Raw genomic sequence first — 27,978 nt, forward strand, 5'->3', positions numbered from 1 at the left:
TTTGTCAGTGGATGGATCAGGAAAAAATTATTCTTGTTGTAGATTCCTCACAGGGAGCCGTGCCAGCCAATTTCCTCAGCACAGTAGAGACGAGGATACAGGTAAATTGCTAAACCATTTCATGGCATATATATATTAATTCCATACTCGACTGTAATGGCATATATATATATATATATATATATATATATATATATATATATATATATATATACTCTATTGTAATGCCATTCATTATATATCAAATTAATTTAAATAAAAAAAAGATGGACGGTGGAGATTAAAAGAGGATGTAGAATGGACGGTTTTGGATGAACTCGTTATGGCTTTCCTGTCCAGCGCACTTGCATAGAGAAAATTATGCGCCTGGATAACGAAACTTCGTTCATCCATCACAGCCACCGGTATGTTTGATTTGAAATTATGTGGACGATTGAGATGAAAGGAGGGGGATACGATGGGCGGTTTTGGAAGCTCTTTTAAAATTTTCTTTGTAGGGAAATCTGCACAGGATCCGCTTTCCTTATCTCCCCTCCTCCTCCCTCTTGTTCTGTTGTCCCCCCATCATCAAGTAATTGGAAGGTTAAGACGGAGAGCAAGCGACTGCTCGGTCTCCATCCACGACGCGCTCCATCGCCCACCACAATTCGCCCCTGCGGTGGCGACTCGCTGTGTTGTTTAGAAGCCGTCCCATCTTTTGTTATCCACTGAGCATCATCGATTCCATCTCGTGATTCCTCCATTTTGGTCGCTCGATTCCTTCCCCAATGGCTTTGGATTCAGCCTCCTCCTCTTCTTTTTCGTCTCGTAGGTCCTCGATTTTACCGGAATGGTTGTGATGGTACTGTCGGCGATGACTAGTATGTGCGCGAATGATGCAGTGGCGCCTCGTTCCCATGCTTGATGAACATTGCCAAGAGCGTCTACCGCTGGAACCTCATCTCTTTCGGCGGTGCGCGATTCCGGAAGAGTTCCGCCCGCGGTAGCGTGCCTGCCCATCACGTGTTCGTTTTTATTCCTCGGTGGAGTCGACGACGACGGAGCGGTTTCCGGCTGGTTAGAAATTGTAAGGACAAGGAGCATCCCAGTAAGAGATCTTGGTGGCAGAAGTTCTTTTCGGACAACGACGATGAGAGCTGGTTTAGTTGGAGTGCTGAGGACGTGCTCGGCGTCGACGGGGTAGGTGATGAGCACGGGGAAGAGGAAGGGAAGGAGGATGAAAGGTTCGAGGCTTGGAAGAGCAGGGCTGAAGCGATTGTTGAGCTCCGTGAAGCACAGGAGGATGCGAGAAATGAGGAGGGCCGAGCGTGGGAAGATTGGCTCCGAGGTGATGGATTATCTGGCGAGGGCTCTTCGTCATGGGATCATGATTGGGGTGGCGAAGCAGCAGAACCACCAGGGGAGGTGAATGATGATCCGGAGGAGATAATGCGGGAGAAGGGTCTTGTTAGAGCCATTAAAGATGTGATTGCTGAGAACGATGAAGGGTTGTTATTTGAGGATAGAGTTTTCCGGTATGCTTCGATCAGCTCGGTATGTAGAGAAACCAACTAGTCGTGGACTGGCATGTTGTTCTATTTTGTATTCTGTAGATATTGCACTTAGTGATAGGTTGAGTTTTTAGGAACCCATGCCAAAGTATAATGACCCTCTCCAGAATTAATATTTGGAATGCATGATCATATTAAGTGGTTTTTTGTTCTCTCAAGCAAAAGACTTGGAATCATTGCTATTTTATATTCTACTGCTCATGTTACCTACATTTATTATTCAGCCGGTCTGCCTAACACATTATTGAGTAGGAATATTTTCTCTGTTAGATGATTGGTCCATGTAGCATCTCCATTTATTAATTACCTTGCATATAGTGTTACAATATGCATCCGATATTACTATGCATATAGTGTTACCTGTTAGTAAGTAATTCATACAATGAAAGAACATTACAGTTTTGGTACTTCCGTTGGATTGGGCCTGCACACTTCAAGGAAAGGGATAGAAGCATAAACATGTAGATTGCATGTTCTTTACAACATAACTACTGTACAGCCTGATTTACATAGCTTCTTGTGTATTTGCAGTTAACTAATAATAGCATCTGTGATCTTCTTAGCTTTTAGCATATGGTAAAATTGTTAGCAAACCTTTGGTTGGAAGTCATTCCACAAATATGATGTGTCAGATCATTATTTCTCTGTCTCATGGCTGTTGACAATTATTCACTGATTCAAATAGACTGCTTACAGGCAAAATTTGTTGCTTTGTTGATTCTCATTCCATGGATTCTAGACTTTGTGGTTCATGACTATGTCCTGATGCCATTCTTAGACAGGTAATTTCTGTACATTGCTTGTATCCCAACTTCTACATTGTTGCTTTTATACTTCTGTTAATATCAGAACCTTAATATTGGAATCAGCGGAAATTTTATGGAGACCAAACAAGAAAAATATGTGTGACTCTGTCCATTGTCATGATCTTATCCAGCATATATGTACCCATCAGCTAAGAGGAGCAATATGATAAGCTGTCTGTGGTTTCCACTCTATTCATGTTTAAGAAATCTTTTGAATGTGTTTTTGGCTATACAATTCTTCTTGCACGATTATACCTCAGTTCTATGACTTCAGAGTTACCTGTTCAACACTCTTGCAAACACGGAAGTTACACAAATTGAACATAAGATACAACTAAAATAAAAAATTGCTTCTTTCCCTTGTGTGTATACCACATTTAGTCCAGCATGACTGTCAAGGACTCTTCATGCTTGTTTATGGGTCTTATATATAAACCAGAAAGGAAAATCTCCTCACCATGTGTTCCAGAAAGGAAAATCTCCTTGCCATGTGTCCCTTAATTTTGGTATTAATTAGATTTTGCAAATTTGGTCAATTAACAATGTTACACTTTTGAATCCCTTGATATAAATTCTGTGTATAATAGGTATGTCAAGACTGTACCACTTGCTGCCCAGATGCTTGACGTTAGGAGACAACAGAAACTTGAGATGATAAATACTTTAAAGCTTGAGAGAGCAAGATTGCGCTTAGAGGTAGAGATTGGTAAATCCCCTTCCCTTTCAGATGAAGAGGTCTGGTTGGAGATGCGGTACAAAGCGTAAGCTGGATATGGTCTACTGCCTTTTATCTAACTTCTTGTAGAACAAGTTTGAAACATTCTTTTGGTAGTGTCTCTTTATTATGTTGACGAGGATCATGTATAGCCCTCTTAGTATGCATATATCATGTTTGTGCCTGTTTGCATCTATGTTCCATCTACTTCTTTAAGTCTCCGTGTTTTTGGAAAAATATAGTGTATATCCAGGTTCTCTGTTTCATTCTGTTCTTCTTCTGTTGGTTTCAGTTAGGTTTTTTTAATGTGTGTTTCTGGTGGGTTTCTGATAGTTTTCTTATGTTGAAACAAAATCAAGACTTTAGCAATCAGAAAAAAAGTCCTATGAAGGCAATAGAACATTTAATGATCGTTAATTTCTGAACCATATGGATCATCTCTTCTCTTAAAGTGTCTATAAATGTTAACTGGCTGGTGTATATTTATCATGTGAGAATTACATATAACTTTGTAAGAGGTTGGTTTAACAGAATTTTGACAATTAATATATATACTTTACATATAATAAAAAGATTCCAGATGCAATTTAATTTGAAAAAATCAACAAGAAAAACATAGATATTTATGCTGAATTTAATAATGTAAAAGAAGCTTACTGTAAGTTGATCAACTGGCATCTGGAAAATTATTGAAATATATTATTCCTAAGAATTCTGAAAAGAGGTACACTTCTCTCTCCTTTTGTCTTTTATCTTTTTCTCAACTTTCTTAATGATACAATTGGCTGCTTTCTAATAAAATCAACAAAAAAAATCTTGCTATAGGAATAGTAGAAATGACATGATGAGTTTTAAAGTGAAAAGGAATATAAGCTGAAAAGGAATATAAGGAATCTTACTAATGAGATCAACAATATGAACAATTGAGCAGTTAACTAATGTGTGAAACATGTAGATAGGATCTATGGAGTCTTAAAAACCAATATTCCTAAGAGCTCTGCCAAGAAGCAGACACTTCTATTCCTCTCTTGCTTTCCTCTTTTATCTTTTTTTCAACTTTCCTAATGATGCAGCCGGCAGCTTTTCTGCTTTTGCCTTGGACAAAAATTAAAAAAAAAAAGAAAAAAATTGCCATAGGAATAGTGTAGAAATGGCATGATGCATTTTAAAGTCAAAAGGAATATAAGTAGTAATAAAAATGTCCTAATGCAATCAGCAATATGAACGATTGAGCAGTAAACTAATGTGTGAAACATGTAAATAGGAAGATTAATAATTATGCACTATGGAGTTGAAGGAATCATTGATATTCAGTTAGACATTTTTTCTGGAAATGGAGTCACTCCTTGGACATTGTTGATGGTGATCAATAATGAGACTCTTTTGTTGGTGATTGTTTTGCTTATAAGCTGATTAAAACATCATCAATAATCATGGTTGTCTCTATTGTTGCAAATAAATTGTAGCATATAAGCAAAAGTAAGAAAAGTGAAATTTTGTAATCACTAAGGATTACAACATCAGTCTATGTTAATGGTTATGTTTTAAATTTTACTAGCTTACAAACTAAATTAGGTCCAAGACATATCTGATTGAAAGAGAAGTTTGATATATTGATATGTCATATATCTTATCTACAAGGAGTCTCAAGGATGACCAGTCATACGAAGCTCTGAAATAAATCGATAGGGCAAAGTTTATCTGGATTAGGGTGAAATTGGATCCTACGTTACGGTGGCTCCTTTACAACTTAAGTGGTCAAAGTTTGAGTTACAGGACATCTTTGCTTCCAGTGTAATACTGTGTATATTGACTTTGCTCAGACCCATTACGCACTGAGCTGCTGTTTTTTCCTTGAATTTTGAACCATAAAAAATGACCACAGAAGTAGTTTTTTTTTCTCTTTTTGAAATGTTTGGAGAGAAGAATTATGTCTTACACATGTTTGTTCTGCTTAGTTCTTTCCATCATATAGATTAAATAGAACTGAAATTGAATTTATGAAATATAACTTAATCAATGCCTAGGATGTAATACAGACAAGCTCCTAGAAATAGAAGTGATAAATACTATGGATCTATTATTCGGTGATTAGGGGAATTTAATCAAAACTGATTAAAATAGATAGGGACATCAAGAGTTCCTTATGATTGTTGCATATAACACAATCGTGAAGTTTTCATGCTTTATGGACTATAGTGTTTGGCAGATGGGAAACAACACATACAAAAAGCATCTCTGAGATGACGATATTGAGTTGTGTGATAGAAACAATTAGATATTATTTTAATAAATGATAGGATGAGGAAAAACCAACTAGGATGGTATGGGCATGTCCAAAAGAGATGTCTGAATTAGCAAGGTCAGTTGATTAAAGTTAGTGCCTTAGTGGTGTAAGGAGATGTCGTGGGAGACCTAAGAAAACAATAAAAGGAGATAAGATAGCTTTGTAGTTTGATTAATAATATTGCCCTATACAAAGCTTTATGACATAAAAAGATCCATAAAACCAAATCCTAAATAGTTGAAAGTTGAGACATTACATGTTATTTTTGTTATTATAATGTTCCATTTAGAAGTATTCAGTAAGAATAGATATAGAGCAAAAGCTGACTACAGTGGGAAGACAAGTGAATTTTTAGTCATCTTCTCATTGCACTAGCAATCAAGACACCTTCTCTCAGTATGAGATGTATTAATTCAATGGGGAGGCTATGTTGAGGTCACATATATCATGCTAATTTACTGATATTTTTTATTTATATTAAGCTAGCTGTCCTGTATGGCCTAGTAAAGCATCATTTTCGTAGATGGATATTTTCTTCTGGCTTTCCCTTTGTACGTCACATTAATGGTTGATCTTCTTTTTGTTTTCCATTTTGTATGTTGTCATACTTGTATGCAGTTTTCCACTAGCTGGGAAATACTTCTTTTATATTGATAGGTAGGAACCTTATTTATAACACTGATCCTTCTTGAATATGTAATGATACTGATGATGCTTTTTTGTTGTTTTATCAGGATAGAATTAAGAGATGAGCGGAGATTAGAGAACCGAAGAGCATTTGCAAACATTTGGTCAGACTTAGTGTATGGCATTACACTGTTTGTTCTTATCTACTTTAATAAGAGCAAAGTGAGTATGCTACCTATTTAGTCACTAATTAAGTGTTATTTACCATAGAGACTTCACAATGATTTTCTTGATAGTGTATGAATACACTATTATATAACTTTTGGTTGAAGGGTTTATTTTCTTGTAAGTTTATGATAAAATCATGTCATTGTATTTGTGAATCCTCTGAAGTGATTGAAGTGCCTTTAACTACCATAAAGGAGTTGATCTAGTATAATTATATACCTTGATCTATGATATAGTTAATAGCTATTTGATGACTAGGAACAACCACTATTTGGCTATATCAAGTGCTAATACAGTCGTAATATCAAGGATTAGGCTTAGGGAAGAAATTAAAGTGACTAGTGTATGCTACTGGTTTGTATCCAACAGAGGTTTAATGAAAGAGCAAAGTGAAGAAGAAAAGAAAACATATTGACAGAAATAACTGGTAGAGACGAATAGGGATGTCAGGCCACTTCACAACGAAAAAAAGAAAAAACAACAGAGAACAAACACCTTCCATTTACCCAAATTCATCATTCGAAATTACTACTCTTTTATTCTCAGCCGTCTAAGCATATATTTTTATATATACAGAAATGCTTGAATCAATCTAGGATCCACAGAAGAGTTCAAAGTGGTAATAATGTGAATCATATATGGTTTTCGTTGCATATTAATCTAGTTAACTTATGGAAAGAACATTGTGACAATCTGACATAATTTTTATGCATGCCTACAGTCTTACCTGAAGAAATCAGTATCAAATACAATCAAGTAAAACAATCTGACATGGGAATTTTAAATTTGCAAATTAATCTCAGTCTAGAAGTTCCAGAACAAAGAAATATACAGCTAATATTGCTTTTTCATATAAATATCCCTACATAATATCAGTATGAGCTATTGATTGACGTCTAGAATGAGGACTATAGCTATGCTAAAGTAGATTTCAACAAATTATACATAACTAGCTTATCACATAACTAGATTATCTCAGATACTCCAATGGATTAGACCTAGATCTAATTGAACAAATCTTGTCTCATGTTGATGTATTCCATTGTTAACTATTATAAATTGAGATATTTGATAAATATGGAAAATAATAATGAAATATTTTGATGATGTAATTTTCCTTTATTTCCAAGTCATTGGAAAGTCAGAATTGATAGTTGAGATGATTAAGAAGATGAAGATGTAAAATATGTCTTGCAGTTGGATGGCTCTTTATTGTTGGAGTAATGAAGAACTAACTGAAAATTATTGTATATTACTTTAACATTAAAAGCTATGATACATTTTAGAATATTATTGACAAGGAATAGAGTCATGCATGTTGTAATGTTTATGATACAATATTCATATATAGAATGCTAACTTTGATCTTGAAGTGTTTAAAATAACACTTACCCAGGGATTGTTTCACGACCTTGTATTACTACAACTTATGTCATGACCCGAGCTTGATAAGCTAACGACTTATCAATTTTGTTTGATCTAAATCACTGGTCAAAATACTTAAGTTAAAGTTGGTAGTATTACACTCATCAGACCCTTATAAGTCAATCTTAGTCTTGCCCACTTTCGATGTTGAACTATAATCGGGTGTTACAATTTTTCTCACTTAACGGCTTAATGTCATCGTCAAGGTTCAGCATATCCCAGATCAAATCCTAGCATGTGTATGTGAGACATAACCCAGTGGTGGCTCTATATCGTGACAAGTCACTCCATCCACGGGTAGCCTTTTTATACTCGAGCCCTCTCACCATGCCCAATTACTAGGTCAGCTCTGATACCAAATATCATGACTTAGACTTGATAGGCTAATTGGCTCATCAACTTCATTTGGCCTAAACCACTGGTCAAAATGTTTAAGCTAAAGTTGATAATAGTACACTTATCATACCCTTATAAGTTAATCTTAGTCTTGCCCACTTTCAATGTGGGACTAATTGGGGTGTTATAATTTATAATGAATGCAGCTATTTATTTGAAAGAAAGTCATCGGGTTTATGTTCGTATATGACAGTGAATTGATATGTTATTCTAGAAGGTGGATCTTGCTACTGCGGTGACGTTGCTCTTTTGCAGTCTAGGTGACCGAAGTTGCTGAAATGATGTCTCTGCCCTCCAGGGTAAAGCTATATACATTGACCCTCCCTAGACCTTACATTAGCAAGAGCCTTGTAAACTGGGCTGATCTTTTAATACTAGAGAGTTTGTTCAACACGAGCCTATTTGTTGTATCTAGATAGAGGATTTATCTGCTTGTAAGATGTTTTTTGTGGTCTTGCTAAGAGGAAGTTTTCTCAATGTATCGGACCTTTTTTAGAAGATAAGTGGATCTTTGACTGAATCTGACGATGGTTGATACTTGATAGTAAACATCCTTTAGAACATCAATCTCAATCTTTTTTTGGTAAGCTTAATAATTTTGGCTCAATTCAATACCATTGATCTGCAAACATCACTCCAATTGTGCGTTTGTGATTTTATATGTATCCTGCATAGGTGCTCAATAATGGTGACCTTCATCATTGAAGCCATCTCTGTGTCTAACTAAATTACATAGGACTTTATTTTCCATGTAATGAAGAGGAACTAATACCAAACTATTGGGGAGGTTGTGGTGAAGGAAGAAGGCAAGTCCATTAATTAATTTTTTAATCTTAGTGCAGCTTTGATTTTCGTAAGATTCACCAGTTGGAGAACTCATCTGGATGACTGAATTATTTGGAGTTCATCAATATGGTTTCACAGTGAACAGCAAAAATGTTGACATCACATACTAGTCAAAAGCCTCATATGATATGGAAATAATTCTTATATTGATAAGATAATGCTCCATAATCATTATACCCACATAGAAAAGCAGAGCAGCATAATATGCGTCTCATTTATCCTGAAAATAAATGAAATTGATATTTATTAAGATGATTGCCTTCCAGATATATCATCTTGGTCTGAATATATAAATATCTTGAGTTGTACAATACCACATTACCACAGTTTTTTTAGGTAAATTTACATAATGCTCAAATGGGCTCAAGTTATTTATTTCTATATTCTTGGTGTTTTGCTGCATTACTATCACTTTATGTTTGTACTTCTATTGTCAATTAATTATCATGGATAAATGTTTTCATGTCATATCTCAGTAGGCTTCATTCTCCTTTTTGGTTGCGCACTTCACTTGTGTATGTTTCTGTGGAAATTATCAACAGGTTTCTTATGTTATAGCTGTTTGTCTCTGTATCCAGGTTGCTTTGCTGAAGGTTACAGGATACAAGTTACTAAATAATATTTCAGACACTGGGAAGGCATTCCTTATTATTTTAATCACAGATATTTTTTTGGGGTAAGATATTTGAATTTACGTACTTATTTTCTCCATTTCCTTAACAATGGAAAGATACAGGGTGCTTATTTCAACTGATCTAACCAAACATAATGGTGTCAAAGTAAGTGAGATTTGTGATGAATCCCGTCTGTTGAGCTCCTTATTTGACAACTTGACATAACACCATATTTGGTTGGTTTGTATAAAGCCATACATCTCGACTTGTTTTGATATATACCAAGATTGTTAATATGACCAAGGGTCTTATCTATGTTACGATCACTAGTTCCTAGAGACCAACATCACTTTATTTAGGATATTACAATTCTTGAATTGCATAGATGAACAGTTTGATAATGATTTATACGCACAAAATTCCATGTGCAAACCATTATTGTTATGATAAGAATGATATATATATCCAGTGTCTCAAATTTTTGATACTCAAATGCAGGTACCATTCTGAGTCTGGTTGGCAGGTTTTGGTTGAGATTATTCTTGATCATTATGGACTTGATGTTGACGAAGCTGCAATAACCATCTTTATTTGCTCATTTCCAGTCATGATCGATGCCTGTGTGAAGCTATGGGTAGGTCTTATGAGTAGGTTTTGCAAACTTTCTCTTCCAAAGAATATATCTCTCTTGGTACATGCAAATATATGTACCAAGTCAGATACTTATTGAAATGTCTACTTCTTGGAAATATTCAATTTTCTAACTGGATAGTTTATGGAGTTCTTTTGCTGTGTGGATATTGACAAGAATTAAATACCCTTATATTAATAATTCATACTATTGGAATGCTGATACTTTGAGCTGTTGATGTCATCATATGCAGTAGAAAATGATCACCAAATTGTTTTCTTCAGCGATTTATTGCAATTTGATAAAAATGTTTGTTTAAGTTTGCTTTATGATTATTTAAACCATAGTTTAAAATTTCGGTATCGGTAACCATACCAATCTCTGGTTGGACCAGTATGGATCTAGTATGTATTGGCATACCAACACACGATTTGGGACATGACAGCACACCATTTTTGGCACTGAGATGGGGGAAGAGGAAGAGGAGGAGGAGAAGGAGAAAAGGAGGGTGAGGGAGAAAGAGGATCAGAGGACTAAGAGGAAGAGGAGAAGTCTGAGGGTGACGGAGAAAGAGGATCACATAGTATAGAGTTTTTTGAAGAATCTATTTCCCATCATAAATTTAAAATGATTCATTTGGTAGCTCACCATCTGAAGGCTTGGTGACAATTTGTTTTTATACTCTTAAATAGAGTAGTTTTTATCTATTTGGTCCCAGTTTGGACTTTCAGGATTGACATTCTTACTGTCTTGCCCACTCTGCAGCTATTCAAGTTCCTTCCGAGGTTGTCTCCAAATGTGTATAATATCTTCCGTGAAATGCAGCGTCATTAGTGGTGTGCAACCTAATTCTCACTTATCGTGAAGGTAAAATAACACATTATTTGTTTAGAAAATACTGCTGCTTAAATTTCTGAAGAATGAAAAAATATGGAAAGACTGTATGTTTGACATTACTTCTATTTTTTTAATGCTAGATAGCTCCCAAATCCATATATAGAAAACATGTTTGGTAGCTTCCTCTTACTTGCATTGCTTTCTAAAAAATTTTTTCTGCTTTTCACATTCCATGGCTGTCTATGGCCCCTGCTAAACACCTGGTTTTAGTAGTCTCATCACAAGAACCACTTCCACCAGTTTTTCCCTCCTTTTGATTTTCCAATTGTAAAATCTGTGACATTATTTCTACTTTCTGAAGGGATTCTACTAGCTTTTTCAAGGTACCAAAAGCAGAAATAATTTCATACTGTGGCTAAACTTTTCGACCAACAAGTATATACATCACCCTTAAATTTGTGAACCACAATTTTGCTGGTTCCTTAAATCAATTTGTAGTCAAGAGTTTCATATTTCTTTGTCCTTTGGCATATGTCAGTTGTGACCTAGAGCATTGCATTAGATACAGACTCAAATTGTGATTGAATGCTTATTAAATATCTGATTTGGCAAAGAGACAAAAGATAAATGTACAGAATTATTAGGGGAAGAATGAAATTTAGAAATTTGCATGAGACAAAAGATACCCAGGATGCTTAATAATTTTGTGGGGATGGATGTGAGGGTACAACACTACCATTCAAGAGCATTTTTCAATCATTAGCCGACTAATCATCAAACTAAGACCTTTAACACCCTAGTACTTAAAGTTGGGACAAGGACTTGCTCTTCATGGTGACTGTAAAGAGTGATGTCTTAGTTCGTCGGGCTTGTCTCGATTGTGTCACTACTAGGTTCTCGGATTGCATTGATCTCGAAAACACTGAAGAAAATGCTTTTGCATGTTGGATCGTGTGTGCAGGTTGCTTCGGCACAGGATGGGCTGGATTGAAATTTAAAGTTGGGGACTCAAAAGAGGGATTTCATTTCTGCTTACTGGATACTTTTACAAGTTCATCAAAGCCCTTCTAGGCATTTCCTCTTGGTAATAACATTCACTGCATCGACAACCTTTTTTTCGACAAATAGATCACAATTTTTTGCCCCACAATTAACAGTTGGGTCAGAAGTGGATTGTTTTCCTATAGTATATGTGAACTAAAATGTACAAGATTCCCCACTACTTTTGGCCTGAAGTAGAAGTATTCTCTTGATCTGACGTATATGATGCCTGATGTCCTCCACTGATGCCCATCCGTGAAAGGTTTGTGCTCAGGTATCAACGAGGCACTTGTTTTACTATCTCCCTGCATGAAGTATTGCATCAACACATACTTTCTTCTTTCGAGTTGTATGTATCATAGTGAAGCATTTAACATCTAAAGAAAGGAACATGGTAGCTAACACATCACATCTATTGCATGATGTCGAGTATCATAAGGTCATAATCACATATTCCACCACATTATTCATTCAGAGTTTTTAGCTGTTCCAAGTTCCAGCTTAGTTGCATCTTTTTTGTGCCCTGCTGTACTTCAGTGGCTTTTCATCCAAATACAAGAATAAAGTGCTGTGAGTACGCACCTTCTTTTTGTCATCTACCATTCCAATGCGAAGATCCAATCTCCTGTCCTATACTGATGCATTGATGGAAGACAGCACACATGCACTGCTAAAATAAAAGCTCCATGGAAAAGGATCTTTCATCCTGTCACCTCTTTTATGCTGGCCAGTTGAATAGATGCTTCTTGTGAATATTGTGGAAAGATACTGTTTAGTTGTTTCTGGAAGGTTGCTCCCAACAAAATTTGAGTCAAAGAAACTAATGATCCTTTTTGTTTGTTAGCAACAAAAGACATGAATCTGGCACTAAATGCCAGGGGGCTGCTTCAAACCAATGATCCTTAAAAGGATGCCTCAATTGAAGAGACTAAAGTATGGTTTGCAAGTCTTGAAATCAAACATCCAAACTTACTCCCTTTGTCAGGGATGGAAGCCTATGTTAAGAAAGGATAGATGGAGCTACAGAAAAAATTGTACATGTGCACCATATGTATGAAGATCATCTTTTACGGAATTGTTGATATGTGAAATCCACATGGAGACAATCATAGGAAAAGCTCTCTCCAGGTATCTTCCTTGAGTTGATAGAGAAATATTTCAATATAGGCAACTTCACATTGTCTGCAGAACTTTGGTCACCTTGTTGCTTCCTGGATGTGCCTTTTGCTTGGTGTATCCAAATCCAAATTTAAGCTGAGAAAACCAAACAGTTCCCACAAAAGAATGGCTAATGACTATTGACTCGATCAACGGTTGTGCTTACTAATCAATCTTGAGGAGAATGTTCATTCTACTGGAATAATGCTCAAGAAATCAAATGAGATGAAAAAAAAACTAATGAGACAGAACTTCCCATCTAACCTTAACTTTGGCAATGAATCCACAGAATTAAGAATCAACAGTTGACGAAAGAGCTCTCAAAGTAAATGTATATGCCAAATAGCATCCTACACTTCACCAGAAGAGTCTCTTCTCTTGGAGAACCGAGAAGCGCACCTAGATACGAGCTCAGAACTTTGGGCAAAAAAGTAGAGACATAAGATGCACAGTCCTGTTGCACAAAGACAAATTACTAGTTCAAATATCAGATATTCGACTGGTAGCAAAGTTACAACTCAGATGATTCATGGTGTAGTTGTTCGGGGCAGAGCAGGAGAAAGAAACTAATGGTGAAGTAGATGGGTTAAGTTTTAAGTTTAGGATTTCGATAAATACAATAAGATGGAAAAGTAAGCAATAGAAGAAGTGGGATGAGAAGCCCCAGTGTTCTTTACCAGCATATGCAATCGTCGCACCTGAAGCTACACGTCCCAAAGCTGACAAGAGGTACAGTGTAAAAACCACCTGCAAAATTAATGATTTGCAACGTACTTAAGATTGCAGGGAACGATAAAGAAACGATGAATGGAAAAAAAAAAAAAAAAATCCATGCAAGTTCTCAAAAAGTCGGTTGCTTTATTGTTCTGCCTAAATTTCTTTGCGTAAGAGCTCAACAAAAGGTTACACTACAGAAATTATTGTTTCTTTATCCTATCTTTTAAAACAAAACAATTTTGACCTCTAGATCCCGTCGATTACTCCAGAAACAATCATTCCTAACTAGTTATCTTAGAAAGCCTAAGCAGCCCTTATAAGATCCCAACAAGCAGGTCCCATAACAAACAATTTGTGCTGCTATCCAGAAACTCCCTAAAATCGTTTGACTATATTTCCAAGATAAAATTCTCATGCGGACATCGGTTGCATTCAGCTATTTCAGAGTCCCTCAGCAGCCCGTATCAGATTGTTTCTCTTCTCGTTTCCTTTCCGAGAAAATCATCATGAACTACTAGAAAATTCCAGCAAGCATTAGTTTCGATCTTAAACCCCTAAAAGTCTACTTTCTCGTGAAGTCATCCACCCTTTTTTATGTGCACATTTCATTTCCTCATTGGTCTGTGGTGGATACTATACAAAAATCTGAAAAAAATAAATAAAGGATCTGTTAACAGGAAAATCGCAATTTAACAAAATATATCCAACAGAGTTAAACTAATTTTCCACAATCTTGTGTTACATCAAATAGCAAAAAGACAATAAAACACTTCTTTGTTTAGACTTCTCATCAACATCAAATCGTTGATTGATAGAGAAGAACTGATTTACTGTTTAAACCGTTCCAGTCTCAGTTAAAAGTAATTTAACTGAAATAAAGTACGGTACAGAACCTGTTCTTAGAGAATCTTAGAGAGGTCTTCTCTCAAAGGTATATGTTCAATACAAGCTTGGAAAACATGTCAAACATCTTCAAACAACAACCTAACCGGTCTTGACCTAAGAGAAAAGAGAGGCAGCATATCTTTTATCCTGACCGGAGAGATTATAAATCTACTAAAAGGAAAACTAGTCGTCTTAAGTGAATGCAACAAAAGGTGAGAGGTGATATGGTAATATTTTAGAGACAAATGGTAAAAGCCTTTCAATGATAGAATAGTAAAACATCCAAAATTTTAAGCAGAGTGACACGATAGAGACATTATAAGTAGCTACTGAAATACAAAGTCATGTGGTTTTAAGACAAGTACCTTAACAAACAGTCGCTTATCATGCCCTGTTGCAGCAACCCTTAACACAGACTCCGCTGCTCCGACTGTATTAGCCAAGCAAGCAACAATGGTGTTAGCTGTATCTTGAGATATCTGCCATTCAAGAGGATCCACAGGCACCCTAAGAAGATTCATACAACATATGAATGCATTATCATAAAGAACAACTCTTACCATATACAACAACAACAACAACAAAACCGTAAGTCCTAACTATTTTAGGTCAATAAGAAATGCAACTCTTGCTATATAGATGAGAAAAAATATATACATTCAGTATTAAGTTATACATGAGAAAACAAAAGTTAAGGAAAAATAACATTGGCATAATAATTCGAGCCACCATTCTTAACTAATAAAGATATTTAAGCATATTAAGCAATTTCTTTTTGAATCAAAGCTACACCAACTATAAATTATTTTAATGCCAATCATGCATTCGATGATGCTCGTTTTGGTTGTCCAGCCATGAGTTCTTTCAATGCCAAACCAAATATTCTTTCTCTAGCCTTTGATGGATGGTGAACAACGGCACACTGACTAAAAAGCTTAATTTTGCGTAACCATAATCAAAACCCTTATCTCATTGTGGCTCTTCGAGTTTATACCAAATCGTTCTTAGTCGGACGAACTAAAGCTGCTACGGCCACTTACAATCACTATTAATCAACACAAATATTCCCCCACCACAAGAACACCTAACACCCGATTGGATGTTTCCATCGACAAAATCTAAACTTAAAAGTGGAACTGGCAAGAACTAGTTTGCAATCACCTAACTACAAACAAAACGATTCAAACGAAGTTAAACGTGACCGGCGGAATCGGAGTGAACAACAAGGCAACAACGATTTAGCAGGTGAGAGAGAGTACGAGATGTTCATCTGGCGGAAGAGCATGCCGAGGATGGCAAGGGAGCAGAGGAGGACGATGAGGACGTCGGAGACGAGGGAGAGAAGGCTCGACCCCCGGTACGCGCAGTGGTAGTACACCAGGGTCCCGCAAACCAGCAACACCGCCGGCCGCCCCACCTCCACCCTCCCCTCCTCCGCCGATGCCAACGTCTCCTCCGTCGCCGCCCTCCGTTCTCCCTCCGCCATCCAACAGCAAACCAACCCTAACCCTTTCTCTCTCTAGACGAATCGTCGATTAATTGTTTGGGTTTTCCCGTTTTATTTTCCTGTATAAATCCGGGACCGGCGTTGGGCAGACCTCGGCGTGGACAACCCTCCAAGGAGACGACATGGACCCATTTGCCTACCCGCCTCGCCAGCTTCTGGAGGCCCACATGCGGGACCGACTCTCGCGTCCACTCGTTTTCTAAGTCAGTTTCGATGTAGTGAGAGCGGTCGATTGTCGAAAATATTCGTAAATGAAATGGATAAAAGGTTTGACCTTCTGTTTTTTGGCGCCTTCTTCTGGAAGGTATTCGTATTTTTATTTTTCTCAAGAATGTGTTTTATATTTTTTTTATAATATTATAAATATCTCAAGATTGTGTTGGTCATCGCTTGTTATCTCAATGTTCCTTTTGCATCGACTATCAACCTCTATATTGTCATTTTCGATTTCATGATATGATCATAGAATACTATCTTAAACATTCTCACCTTGTCTCTACCTTCTACTTCCAAAATCGATTTTTTACTATGACCCTTAAACGAGAAAAAAGAAAAAGACAAAGGTAGAGTGAAAGCATTGAGGATGATAACGAGAGTCTTATAGTGGTGACAATAAGATCTCCTAAGTAAGATAAAGACAATGAACAACGGAAATTGATGAAGGATATTTATAATATTATATTAGAAAAAAAATATTATTATTCATAACTCTCTTATTACTATTTACGATCCTATTTTATTTATTTTTAATATTTATAAATTATTTCTTTATAAATGAACATAAATATCATTTTCTTTTTCCTCCTCTTCTTCCCCTTCTTCCCCTTTAAGACGAGAAAAAAAGAAGACAGGGGTGGAAGTCGATTTTTTGCTAGGATCTTTAGAAAAAAAAAAGACAAGGGTGAAATGAAAGCACCGAGGATGATGATAAGAGTCTTAAGATCTCATAAGTAAGATAAAGACAATGAACAACGGAGATTAATGAAGGATATTTATAAGATTACATAAATAGAAGACATCATATTAGGAAAAAAAGAGATTATTATTCGCGACTCTCTTATTACTATTTACGATCCTATTTTATTATTTTTAATATTTATAAACTATTTTTTATAAATGAACATAAATATCATTTTCCTTTTCCTCTTCTTCTTCCTCCTCCTCTAGTGAATGACAAAAAAAAGAATAAAATTGATAATATAATAACAATATTATTTTAAAAATATATGTTATTATATTCTTAAAAAGGGTTATCAATAGCAACGTGGTTGTCAATAATAAAATGAGAACTATAGATAATAAGCTTGGGGAAAATGAAAACAAAGATACCTTTAGAAAAAAAAAATAAAAAAAGAGAGTTTTTTTTTGTTGTTGTGAAAATCATCTTTTAAAAATTTAAGTTGTAAATTAAAATTATGAGAAATATAGTACATATTAACTATAATAAGTTTAACTTGGACTCATCATTCTATCATTTCTATTCAAGTGGAGAAATTTTGATTTGAATTGATAATCAAACTCAAACTGTGATTTTTGTCCACTGTGTCACTCCCTTTATTAGAATTAATAAAGCAAACTGTGTTTGGAATGGTGATCCCAACGGTTATTATGCCCTCTTGAAAATTCTCTCTCCTGACATCAACATTTTGTACATCTTAATATAATATATATTAATCTAAAAAAAAGACATCCTTGCAGTTGTTACCTATGTACAATTGTATGTGTCAACAAAAAAAGAAAAAAAGAAATTCTAAAAAGGCTTTGGAGACTCTCAAATAAATTATAATTATATACATTGGGTGGATTTCTAAAAAAATTTAAACTTTGATAATTTCTCATATAACACCTCAACTTTGATAAATTTTCGTAGAGTAATATTTTTTTTAAAATGATCATTATACTCTTATCGTCTATCACCCGTCGTGCAATCTTGATTGTGCCTTCGCACCATTAATCGCTCCCCTCTCATCCTTAATAGTTGCTCGTCACCTATGACGAAGGTGCGACCACGTACTAAGACAACTAACAATAGATGTCTCACTCTCCTCAAACCTTAGTAAGTATCACTTGTCCGTTTATCTTATTGGATTTACTGTCTATAACTCTCTTATATAATGAAGGAAGGAGTACAGAGGTTTGACGACCCTCGCACCCTCACCTTATTTCAAAAGGACTATGAGCTAAGTGAATGAGTATGAATAAGAAATTTCTACGTCAATAAGAATATAGTTATTTTTATGTAAAATTTTTTAAAAGAAATAAATGAGAAATTCTTAAAATTATGATTTTTTTTGAATTCGTATGTATATATATATATATATATATATATAAGTTTTTGGTTTGACAGGAAATCTGGAATGTTTCATCTCCCGTTTCGCATCTCCCCAAGTCGCACCACGAGAAAATCTCCACGGTTTCCTGTGGGTCATGGCGGTTTGCATCGGCCCCACCGTCCTCTCCGCGGTGTCACCCTATTGTACCCCTACGCGTCTCGAAAAGCTGCGTCATCTTGTCGTGGCACGTCGATTGCTCCACTTCTGCTATCATCTCGACCCCTCAAGATCTCGTCGCTCTCGCTCGCACCCGTCTCTCGGATCCCTTTGCCAGTATCCATCGCCGGCCAAGGCCGATCTCTGGATCTGTTGTCTTCCCAACACGATCGGGTTCCGAATCTTGATCTTCCGCGATGGCATACGGCGATCGCATGACCACGTTCGAGGATTCGGAGAAGGAGAGCGAGTACGGATACGTCCGCAAGGTAAATCGTTCTTTGTTTCCCTCTGCAGTCTCATGGAGTCCTACATGGTCCTTTTGACTATGGATTCTGGGAGTTTTAGGGTTTTCTTTGATTTCTTCTTACGGTGCTTGAATGCGTGTAATTGACCTGATTTATTGAAGTCCTTGAGCCGACTCATCTGGCAATGGATCATTGAGTCGTGATCTGGAATGAACGGCGCGATAGTCGTATGAAAATGCGTTGGTTATGAAGCTGAAACCTAATTGCGAGGTTAGGATTTGGCGTGTTAGACTAACCGAATTATGTGATGATCATGAAGCTGTGTATTTTCGATGTTCGTAGATTGATGGACAACAAGGTCCTGCATGCACGTACTTCTTGTTTCTGTGGTCATGTAGCAGCCCCGGGCAAACTTATTACGTTGATTCCTTTGTCTCATTTTGGTTCTGTGAAATCGCACTACCTTTTTAAATCTCTTAAGCTTCTCTTCGTTTAACTGCAAAATTTTAATCATGAGATTTGAAAATATATCTAGGCTTCTACAGTCAACTATAGTGGACACAATTTCTTAAGCGGACAATACACAAATTTTAGTGTCAAAGATAGAGATGCAAGGTTCACCATACCACGGGATACTGCCAAGTACAGGCGGTATGTGTTGGTCTGACAGGGACCGGTATGAGCGGTACATATTGGTTTGCCGGTATATCCCACCGTACTGTGTTGGTACATTGATATAGTTTGATATATACCGTATCAATGGTTGGTCGGTATACGATACGAACCGATAAGACGAATCATGTCGAGATGAAAGTTTATTTTTTAGGTGTAAAAAATATTTAATGAAGACATAAATAGTCTTTTGTAAGAGAAAAATGTGTCTGATGGATGTGCATCACTTTTAAGTCTAGTTGAGGAGTCGCAATGTTCTATTTAGCCCATTTGTATTGTTTTCTATGTGCTGTTTTCACACACTTTTGTGGTGGTAAAATAAGAGAAATATTAACCTCTTATGACTTTGTGGTCCATATTAACTGTTCTGCACCAAAATGGATGCCAAATAGCCAAGAATGAGAGTTACATGTGCTTTTAAATTCTCTTTGATTTTTCTATTACAGTCAGCAGATGGAGTCCCATTGTAGGATGCTCTACTTGAGAATCAAGTATTAGTTTTTGCTGACTGCAGTCCACTTCAAAATTTACATTTATTTAGTTTTGGTAGTATATAGAAGCGACAGAACTTGAATGGTTAAATGGATATGAAATGTAATACAGAGAATTTTCCAGATTGTTGTTGATCGTATAAATACATATTAAGCTAGCATAAGATGAATTTGATATATTTTTTTAATTGACATTTAAATCTTTCAAGGAAAGCTAAAAACAATTACCAGTTTTTCTCTCTGTCCTTGCCTGTAGCATGGCAGAACCATCAGCCCCATTTCAGCCTGACTTGAAAATTGGTCATTGTGATCGGTGGGCTAGGCTAGGCCTAGTGGATAAGACTCCTGACTCATGATCGGTGGGGTCAGGAGGGCTTACTTGTTCATTGCATAATTTCGTGAGTCCAATCTGTTTGGACTTCAGGTTTTCATTGAAGACAGACCAAAGCCTAAATTAAGTCTGAGATTTAATTTTAACTAGATGTTCTGGCCTATCCCTCTTAGCAGGCTCATCATCTTGTCTGCTGTTGAATATACATTGCCAATATTTTTCAAAGCAGGGCTTCTTTTCTGCTGCAACGAGTAACTTATGTAGAATCTTTGCTTGATTGTTACATCACATTAATTATTACTGCAAATTTTCAGGTTTCTGGGCCAGTTGTTGTGGCTGATGGTATGGGAGGTGCTGCCATGTATGAACTTGTTCGTGTTGGCTATGATAAGCTGATTGGTGAGATTATTCGTTTGGAGGGTGATTCAGCTACCATCCAGGGTAAATGGCATCAAAATCTTTTTTCACTGTTTAATTCCCTTTGTTGTCTATCTTCAGTTATTTTAGGTTGTTTATTCTAAGGAATAAATGATATGTTGCCTACTTTTGTTTTTAAATTTCAGTTTATGAAGAAACTGCTGGTTTAATGGTCAATGACCCTGTTTTAAGAACTCGAAAGGTTATTAACATTTTCAGTGGTTATATCTCTTATAATTGATGTATGTGATTATGGTCTGGCCTTATCTATGGATTGATTTTTTTTTTTTTTTGTTTACAGCCTCTCTCAGTCGAGTTGGGACCTGGAATTTTAGGCAACATTTTTGATGGAATTCAGGTTTATGTTGAAATATTAAAGGAAAATCTAGTGTTGTTGGTTCCATGTGCTTTTTCCATCATTATGTGATTCTTATTGGTTAGAATTCACGTATCTAGATATTTGTGACTTGCCTAACTATAACTAGTGCCTCAATATGTTCTCACCTAATTATCTGATTAAATTCAGTAGCTTTTTCAATTGGTACAATTAAAGTTTGTTGCACTTTATTATAGCCTTAGTTTGCTTCGAATCTTGAAATTTCTCCATGTGTTTTCAATTCATATTCTCATTTGTTGTTAGTTGCAAAGGTATGCTATTTGACATTCATGTTATTAATCACCTCATTGAATTTGTATTTTCTTGTTATTAATCTATTTAATTCTTAATTGCATGTTCGTCCTTCTTCCTAATTACAGCGGCCTTTGAAGACTATTGCTCTAAAATCTGGTGATGTCTACATCCCTCGTGGTGTTTCTGTTCCTGCCTTGGACAAAGATATATTATGGGAATTTGAGCCTGGAAAATTAGGTAATTAGACCAATTACTTGGAATTCATATATTGCTTGTTTGTCCTCCATATTTTGGTTTTTTTATTGTTGCTAGCGTGTGACGTGCCTAAAAGTTTGATCTGTTCTTCCACTTTCTTTAGCTGTTGGAGATCTTCTGACTGGTGGAGATTTATATGCAGTAAGTTGTATGAAATTGGACAGATATGGAATATTAATTGATATGAGATTTAATTCTCAGTATACATGTTTCAGTTGTCTTAAGATTCTAATGCTCATTATTTACCATGCAGATTGTCTTTGAGAACACACTAATGAAGCACCATGTTGCTCTTCCTCCTGGTTCCATGGGAAAAATCAGTTACATTGCCCCTGCTGGTCAATACAACCTGAATGTTAGTGAACTTATATATATGTATAAAAGTTCGTTTGCATCAAGCATTTTCATTATGTTGCTTTTGCTCAAGGCTTCTTTTTGTCTCACTTACTATTATATTTCTAGGACACTGTATTGGAGCTGGAGTTTCAAAATGTAAAAAAGCAGTTCAGCATGCTTCAGGTTAGTAACACTGTTCTTTGTTATTTAGAGTCTGATCTCCATTTTCCAATAAACATAATCACTGCAATGTCTCCTGACTTATTTCTGCAGACATGGCCAGTACGTACTCCAAGACCAGTTGCAGCAAAGCTTGCTGCTGATACACCTCTATTGACAGGACAGGTAAAATGGATGAGGAACACCAGGGATCATGTTATGCTTTTAGATAGTTTGAGAGTTGTACTTCTCGGTGTTCATAAAATTGCTTTCTTGTGGCCTTTCTTTCTTGTATTCAACATACTGAATCGGGTTCTGTTATTCAGCGTGTACTTGATGCTCTCTTTCCTTCTGTTCTTGGAGGCACTTGTGCTATTCCTGGAGCCTTTGGTTGTGGAAAAACAGTCATCAGTCAGGCGCTTTCAAAGGTAATATGTTTCTTGCTATAGTTCATTTCCTTGTTTTTGTTTTTGATTGTTTACTTACGCTTATCAACTTCTCCAGTACTCTAATTCTGACACAGTGGTTTATGTTGGCTGTGGGGAGAGAGGGAACGAAATGGCGGAGGTTTGTGTCCACTTGCCTTGTACTCGGTCATCCTTATGTCAATAAGATATCACATAAACCAATCTCCAGGTGCTTATGGATTTTCCACAATTGACAATGACCTTACCTGATGGTCGTGAAGAATCTGTCATGAAAAGAACAACACTTGTGGCAAACACTTCCAACATGCCTGTGGCTGCCCGTGAGGCCTCCATCTATACAGGTATGAGCTAAATAGTCAATATCAAGTGAGGGTACAATATATGCGGTTATGGTGTCTAGAGTAAGACTCAAATCTAAATTATAACATGTCAAATGCTATCATGCTTTTCCTCAGCTAAGCAATTCATCTACACAACCCTAAGCGAACCTAAGTGAGCAAGTAGTGCAGACAATAATATATCTTAGGTTTATAAAATTTGCTATTAAAGGTGAAAAGGTAAGTCTATAGTAGGAGGACTCCTATATACTGTTATATTTGTTGCAATTATTTAGAAGTTTCTTATATGATATTATTATTTGTGGCTACCAACCAAAAGTTGTGGGAGTTCTGACATGTCAATTAACTTCTCAGAAGTTGCTTCATATAGTGATGAAAGTTTAAGGTGTCTCATCACTTGGCTGAATATTCTATATTTAAATATGCTAAGTTGATTTATAACCTCAAGTTCAGCCGGGATGTTACTGGACAAAATGTGATGAATCAAGTAGATTGGTTCTATCATCTATGCACCTTGAAGTTGGATATTGCCTTGAATTATAATAACCATTCTACATATCATAATTATTAAGTGACCTGAATCAGAAGATGAGGCATATACTGGAGTCTATTTGCAAAAGCCATATGTACTGGTCACTGCCTTGGTTGTAGGTTATCATAGATAGACTGCGAACCCTGCTTAGTCCTACAGCACATCTCACTAGACAGTGTTGAAATCAAGGACACTTTGCATCTAGAACAATTTATAAAAAAGATGTTTTGGTTGTCCTGATGTGCTAGTTTGGGATAAAGCATGTTATTTTTTAGGTTCCAAATCTATTAGTATTTATCTTCTTTTTCTTCTTGGATATTTGAGACAGCAAATAAATTAAGAGCAGAGCAATTTGGGCTTGATTCAGATGACCATATCTTAATTGTAGATGATGAATTGAAAATGCGGCCTTTATTTTCTTTCTTACAAGCATCTAATTATGGATATAAAGCAACACAACACTTTCGTAGGGTGTTATTTGGAGATCTAGGCAGTAATTTTCTTTAGTGTGCTGTTTAAGATGCCGAGATATCTTCAGATGCTTTTAAGTTTTCAAGAATTACCCCTTTTTTTTTCTTGTGTTAACTTCATTCGACATTTCTTTCTATGAAATGGTCAGGGTATTATTATATGTGCATATGTATATATAATATGTGTATATAGCATATACAGCAATTTCCTAGAAGGACCCTATTTTCAATTGTTCCCACTTAAGACCTGATATGCTTTTCTTTTTCTTTTTCCCACTTAGACTCTCCTTAGACACCAGTTAGTCCTATGATTCATACCATGCAGATAAAGTATGCAAGGTGTGTACTGTGTAAAACAAGAAAAAGGCATTTGAACATGTCTTAAGTAGGCTAAAGGCCAATAGAGCAAAAATGAACCATTTTCAGGAAACAGCCTATATACATATATACATACATATATATATGTTGAGAAAAGCATTAGTTGTAATCTGCTATACTATAGGTACTTCTTGTTTTCTATAAATTAGAATTGATTATGTTTGTGTACATTTAAAATACGCAGGCATCACAATAGCTGAATATTTCCGAGACATGGGCTACAATGTTAGTATGATGGCTGACTCGACCTCCCGCTGGGCAGAAGCCTTGCGTGAGATTTCAGGCCGACTGGTGATTGTTCTTTTTTATCTTATCACAATTATTTAGCATTTAGTAACATGGTTGTAACTTACGCCTCATTAATTCAAACCTTATTCAATTTTTTTCCTGCTTTTCATTCTAAAAAGAGAACTTTTGTAATACAACTATGAAATAGATAGTGCAGTGTGCATGTAGTAGCTATACAAGGTTGCAGAAAATAACTGTTCTTCTTGCAAGTTTGTTCTGTGTTGTATTAACAATCACAGAAGAAGGGTTAAGACAAGTTAACAATTAGCGATAAATGCTTTCAAACACACTGAAAGTTAAGTTAATATGCAGTGTATTTTCTCTTCAGCACTCATCACTATTATTTCTGTTAATTTTCCTCCCCTTCTACTTCTTAAGTTTATTTAATCTCAATCTGGTTTGTACTTGTTTGTATATTTCTTCTTCGTCAGGCTGAAATGCCAGCAGATAGTGGTTATCCTGCTTATCTTGCAGCACGTTTAGCTTCCTTCTATGAACGTGCTGGTAAGGTGAAATGTCTGGGTGGGCCAGACCGAACTGGCAGTGTCACAATTGTTGGTGCTGTTTCCCCTCCAGGTGGTGATTTTTCCGATCCTGTTACTTCTGCAACCCTGGGTATTGTTCAGGTAATTGAATATTGATGTGCCATCAATTCTTCTCTGATATAGAACCTTGATTGATGTGTCATCAATTCTTTGCCTTGTAAATGCTATGCAGGTCTTTTGGGGACTGGATAAGAAGCTTGCTCAAAGGAAGCATTTTCCATCAGTGAATTGGCTTATTTCATATTCCAAGTACTCAAAGGTTTGTTATTGTACCATTATGTTATCCTTAAGTTACATGAAAAAAACTTGTAGTTATCTCAAGCATGGTTTGCAGTACCGATCCATACCGCCCGGTATGGGCGGTACGTACCGGTCCGCCAGACTTTCGGTATGCGGACCATATGTTATCGTTCCGACACTGTAGCATACTGTAGCAGTACTGTATCACTATAGGACTGCTACAGTGCTCGGCACGCCTGAATATACCGCTCGGTACACCTGGGTGTACCAAGCGGTATACCGTACCATACCGGTACCGAGCCCAGGTCGAAACTCCGGTACGGTACGGTATTGCGAACCTTGATCTCAAGTATCATGCACTTTGTTGGTTAGAGACTGTGTAATTAAAATTAGTGATGTTTTAAAACAAAATGTGAACGTGAACTTGTGGGCATGCAGGGGTATGACAGGGCATTTGAAACCATCAGTCGTACAATTCTTATATTTTTATTTCATTTTTGTTATACTGAGTACAACAGTTGCTGTAGTGATAGATAGCGAACTGCTCCTAATATGCTCCAGCACCTTTATGACAGTACAGTTTTGCATCTAATTTCCATTGCTTTACTCTTCTGTTTCTTGCAGGCCTTGGAATCTTTCTATGAGAAATTTGATCCAGATTTTATTGACATTAGAACAAAGGCACGTGAGGTACTACAAAGAGAAGATGATCTGAATGAAATTGTGCAGGTAATTTTTTCCAGCTTATCTTATCATCATATGATAATTTTGTTTTAATTTGTTAAATTTTAACTTTTTTCTTATTGTTGTTGAAATCTAATTGTAACAATTTTAAAATGTCCAGGAGCTTAGCCTTTCTTAATATTTTATTGATTTTGAGATCGTCAAATGATTTGCAAAACCTTTTAGTTTTTATTTTACTAAGTCATAATATCTTTTACAACATGTTATAAATTTAAGGATTCTCCTTCTTCCCTTGTTATCACTGGATTTAGAGCTAGTTTTACATATGATTTATGTAATTATTGAAAATTTAATAGTACAAAGTTTCTTTCACATATTATGTTTTTAGTTATTATTTGTTGGTCTTAATGACTACTTCTGATTTTGCAGCTTGTTGGTAAAGATGCATTAGCAGAAACAGACAAGATTACTCTAGAGACTGCAAAGCTTCTGCGGGAAGATTATCTTGCACAGAATGCATTTACTCCGTATGTTCCATCTTTGTCATAATGACTTTTATTTCTGACTTCCTCATGTAGTTTTCTTGTCCTCCTAAGCTGATCCAATTGTCAACTCTTATGATTGTAACAGATATGATAAGTTCTGCCCATTCTACAAGTCTGTTTGGATGATGCGTAACATTATACACTTCAATACTTTGGCAAATCAGGTATTCTTCTATCTACTGGAAATATCTATTTTATAAATCTCTGACATAAAAAATTGATTTGTAGAAGCTTGTGTTTCTTGTTTCCGGTTTAATTCCAACCTTGGACTCACTTAGAGGCTGGTAATTGACCGGAACCAGGCTTTATTTTGAGTAGGTCTAAGGACTGATGCATTATCAGCCATTTATATGCTATTCAAGTTGTTGGCTAATTTTTCAGTTGTCTTTTTGGTGATGATGACAAATTTCTGGTTAATGTTTCATTTGTCTTTTTGGTGATGTCTGTTGATGATAATCTAAAGGAGTCTTGTTGTATTTTGCATTAAAGAAATCTTGTAGTATCTATAAACTTGTATTAGAATAGTTATGATAGGGCTTGTAGTTTTTAGAATTCTTGTATTCACTCTTGCTCTCATGTTAATTATCAGGCTGTGGAGCGAGGGGCAGGTTCAGATGGCCAGAAGATTACTTACAGTGTCATTAAGCATCGACTGGGTGACCTTTTCTACCGTCTAGTGTAAGTAATAGGCTGAAACTTGTGCTTGATGTATTGGAGCGTGCCTTTATCTTTTATCCTGGGGCTCGTCCAGATGTCTACTTAGTTGAAGATTTGAGTTTATATTTGGATTCCTCAGGTCCCAAAAATTTGAAGATCCTGCAGAAGGCGAGGAAGCTCTTGTCGCAAAATTCCAGAAACTATACGATGACCTCACTGCTGGGTTCAGGAACCTTGAAGATGAAGTACGTTAAGACCTGCAAAACCACAAGGGAAGCCAGTTAGGATCCCTCTCACCAATATATGATATGTAAATTTTGGGTGATTAGTAGCATTATCGAGACACCATGCTGCAGGTGTTCACCTTCAGTTTCGTGAGTCTTTTAACATATTTCGGTGTTATTATTATTTATGTGAACTACTGTAATAAAGGTGGGTGTATCCATAATAATCACTGTATCGATTAATCTTATACTATCTTGCAAGTCTTTGATGCTTCTTTTTATCAGAGAACTTTGTTTCATGCTAACAACAATCAAGTACTTTCGGAGGCCTAGGCGGACTTTTGGTTATC

General features: G+C 36.1%; 3 protein-coding genes and 1 long non-coding RNA gene across 8 annotated transcripts; 2 read left to right on the plus strand and 2 right to left on the minus strand.

Annotated features, from left to right (window-relative positions):
* Positions 1–551: 551 nt before the first annotated feature.
* Positions 552–12,224, plus strand: LOC135582373 (protein DAY-LENGTH-DEPENDENT DELAYED-GREENING 1, chloroplastic-like). 2 transcript variants are annotated; one of them, XM_065174319.1, is made up of 9 exons: positions 552–1,533; positions 2,247–2,332; positions 2,944–3,117; positions 5,977–6,015; positions 6,093–6,207; positions 9,459–9,556; positions 9,993–10,128; positions 10,891–10,992; positions 11,924–12,224. In XM_065174319.1, the coding sequence occupies exons 1-8, from the start codon at positions 904–906 to the stop codon at positions 10,957–10,959; spliced, it is 1,347 nt and encodes a 448-aa protein (XP_065030391.1). In that variant the 5' UTR covers positions 552–903; the 3' UTR covers positions 10,960–10,992; positions 11,924–12,224. The 2 variants fall into 2 exon arrangements, with proteins under 2 accessions (XP_065030391.1, XP_065030392.1); XM_065174320.1 differs by lacking the exon at positions 5,977–6,015 and having other exon boundaries at positions 554–1,533.
* Positions 11,968–12,831, minus strand: LOC135652954 (uncharacterized). The gene is made up of 2 exons (XR_010502270.1): positions 12,586–12,831; positions 11,968–12,308 (listed from the first exon to the last, which is right to left on the minus strand). It is a non-coding gene; the product is annotated as an uncharacterized LOC135652954 (long non-coding RNA).
* An 81-nt stretch (positions 12,832–12,912) lies between these two features.
* LOC135652953 (reticulon-like protein B23) lies at positions 12,913–16,299 on the minus strand. 4 transcript variants are annotated; one of them, XR_010502269.1, is made up of 5 exons: positions 16,023–16,298; positions 15,129–15,270; positions 13,839–13,908; positions 13,426–13,615; positions 12,913–13,257 (listed from the first exon to the last, which is right to left on the minus strand). XR_010502269.1 is itself a non-coding variant. In XM_065174323.1 (4 exons), the coding sequence occupies exons 1-4, from the start codon at positions 16,247–16,249 to the stop codon at positions 13,512–13,514; spliced, it is 522 nt and encodes a 173-aa protein (XP_065030395.1). In that variant the 5' UTR covers positions 16,250–16,299; the 3' UTR covers positions 12,913–13,511. The 4 variants fall into 4 exon arrangements, 3 of the variants coding, with proteins under 3 accessions (XP_065030395.1, XP_065030394.1, XP_065030393.1); XM_065174323.1 differs by having other exon boundaries at positions 12,913–13,615; positions 13,860–13,908; positions 16,023–16,299; XM_065174322.1 differs by having other exon boundaries at positions 12,913–13,615.
* A 2,495-nt stretch (positions 16,300–18,794) lies between these two features.
* LOC103970680 (V-type proton ATPase catalytic subunit A) lies at positions 18,795–27,909 on the plus strand. Its single transcript, XM_009384558.3, has 20 exons — positions 18,795–19,028; positions 20,816–20,942; positions 21,065–21,120; positions 21,220–21,276; positions 21,675–21,786; positions 21,908–21,945; positions 22,058–22,159; positions 22,267–22,323; positions 22,414–22,485; positions 22,626–22,727; positions 22,804–22,866; positions 22,936–23,068; positions 24,630–24,736; positions 25,165–25,359; positions 25,451–25,537; positions 26,143–26,247; positions 26,632–26,729; positions 26,833–26,911; positions 27,337–27,425; positions 27,544–27,909. Exons 1-20 carry the CDS (start codon positions 18,957–18,959, stop codon positions 27,656–27,658), a joined length of 1,866 nt encoding a protein of 621 aa, XP_009382833.1. The 5' UTR covers positions 18,795–18,956; the 3' UTR covers positions 27,659–27,909.
* The last annotated feature ends 69 nt before the right edge of the window (positions 27,910–27,978 follow it).

Source organism: Musa acuminata, chromosome BXJ3-11, assembly GCF_036884655.1.
Source record: "Musa acuminata AAA Group cultivar baxijiao chromosome BXJ3-11, Cavendish_Baxijiao_AAA, whole genome shotgun sequence".
Taxonomy (NCBI): Eukaryota; Viridiplantae; Streptophyta; class Magnoliopsida; order Zingiberales; family Musaceae; genus Musa; species Musa acuminata.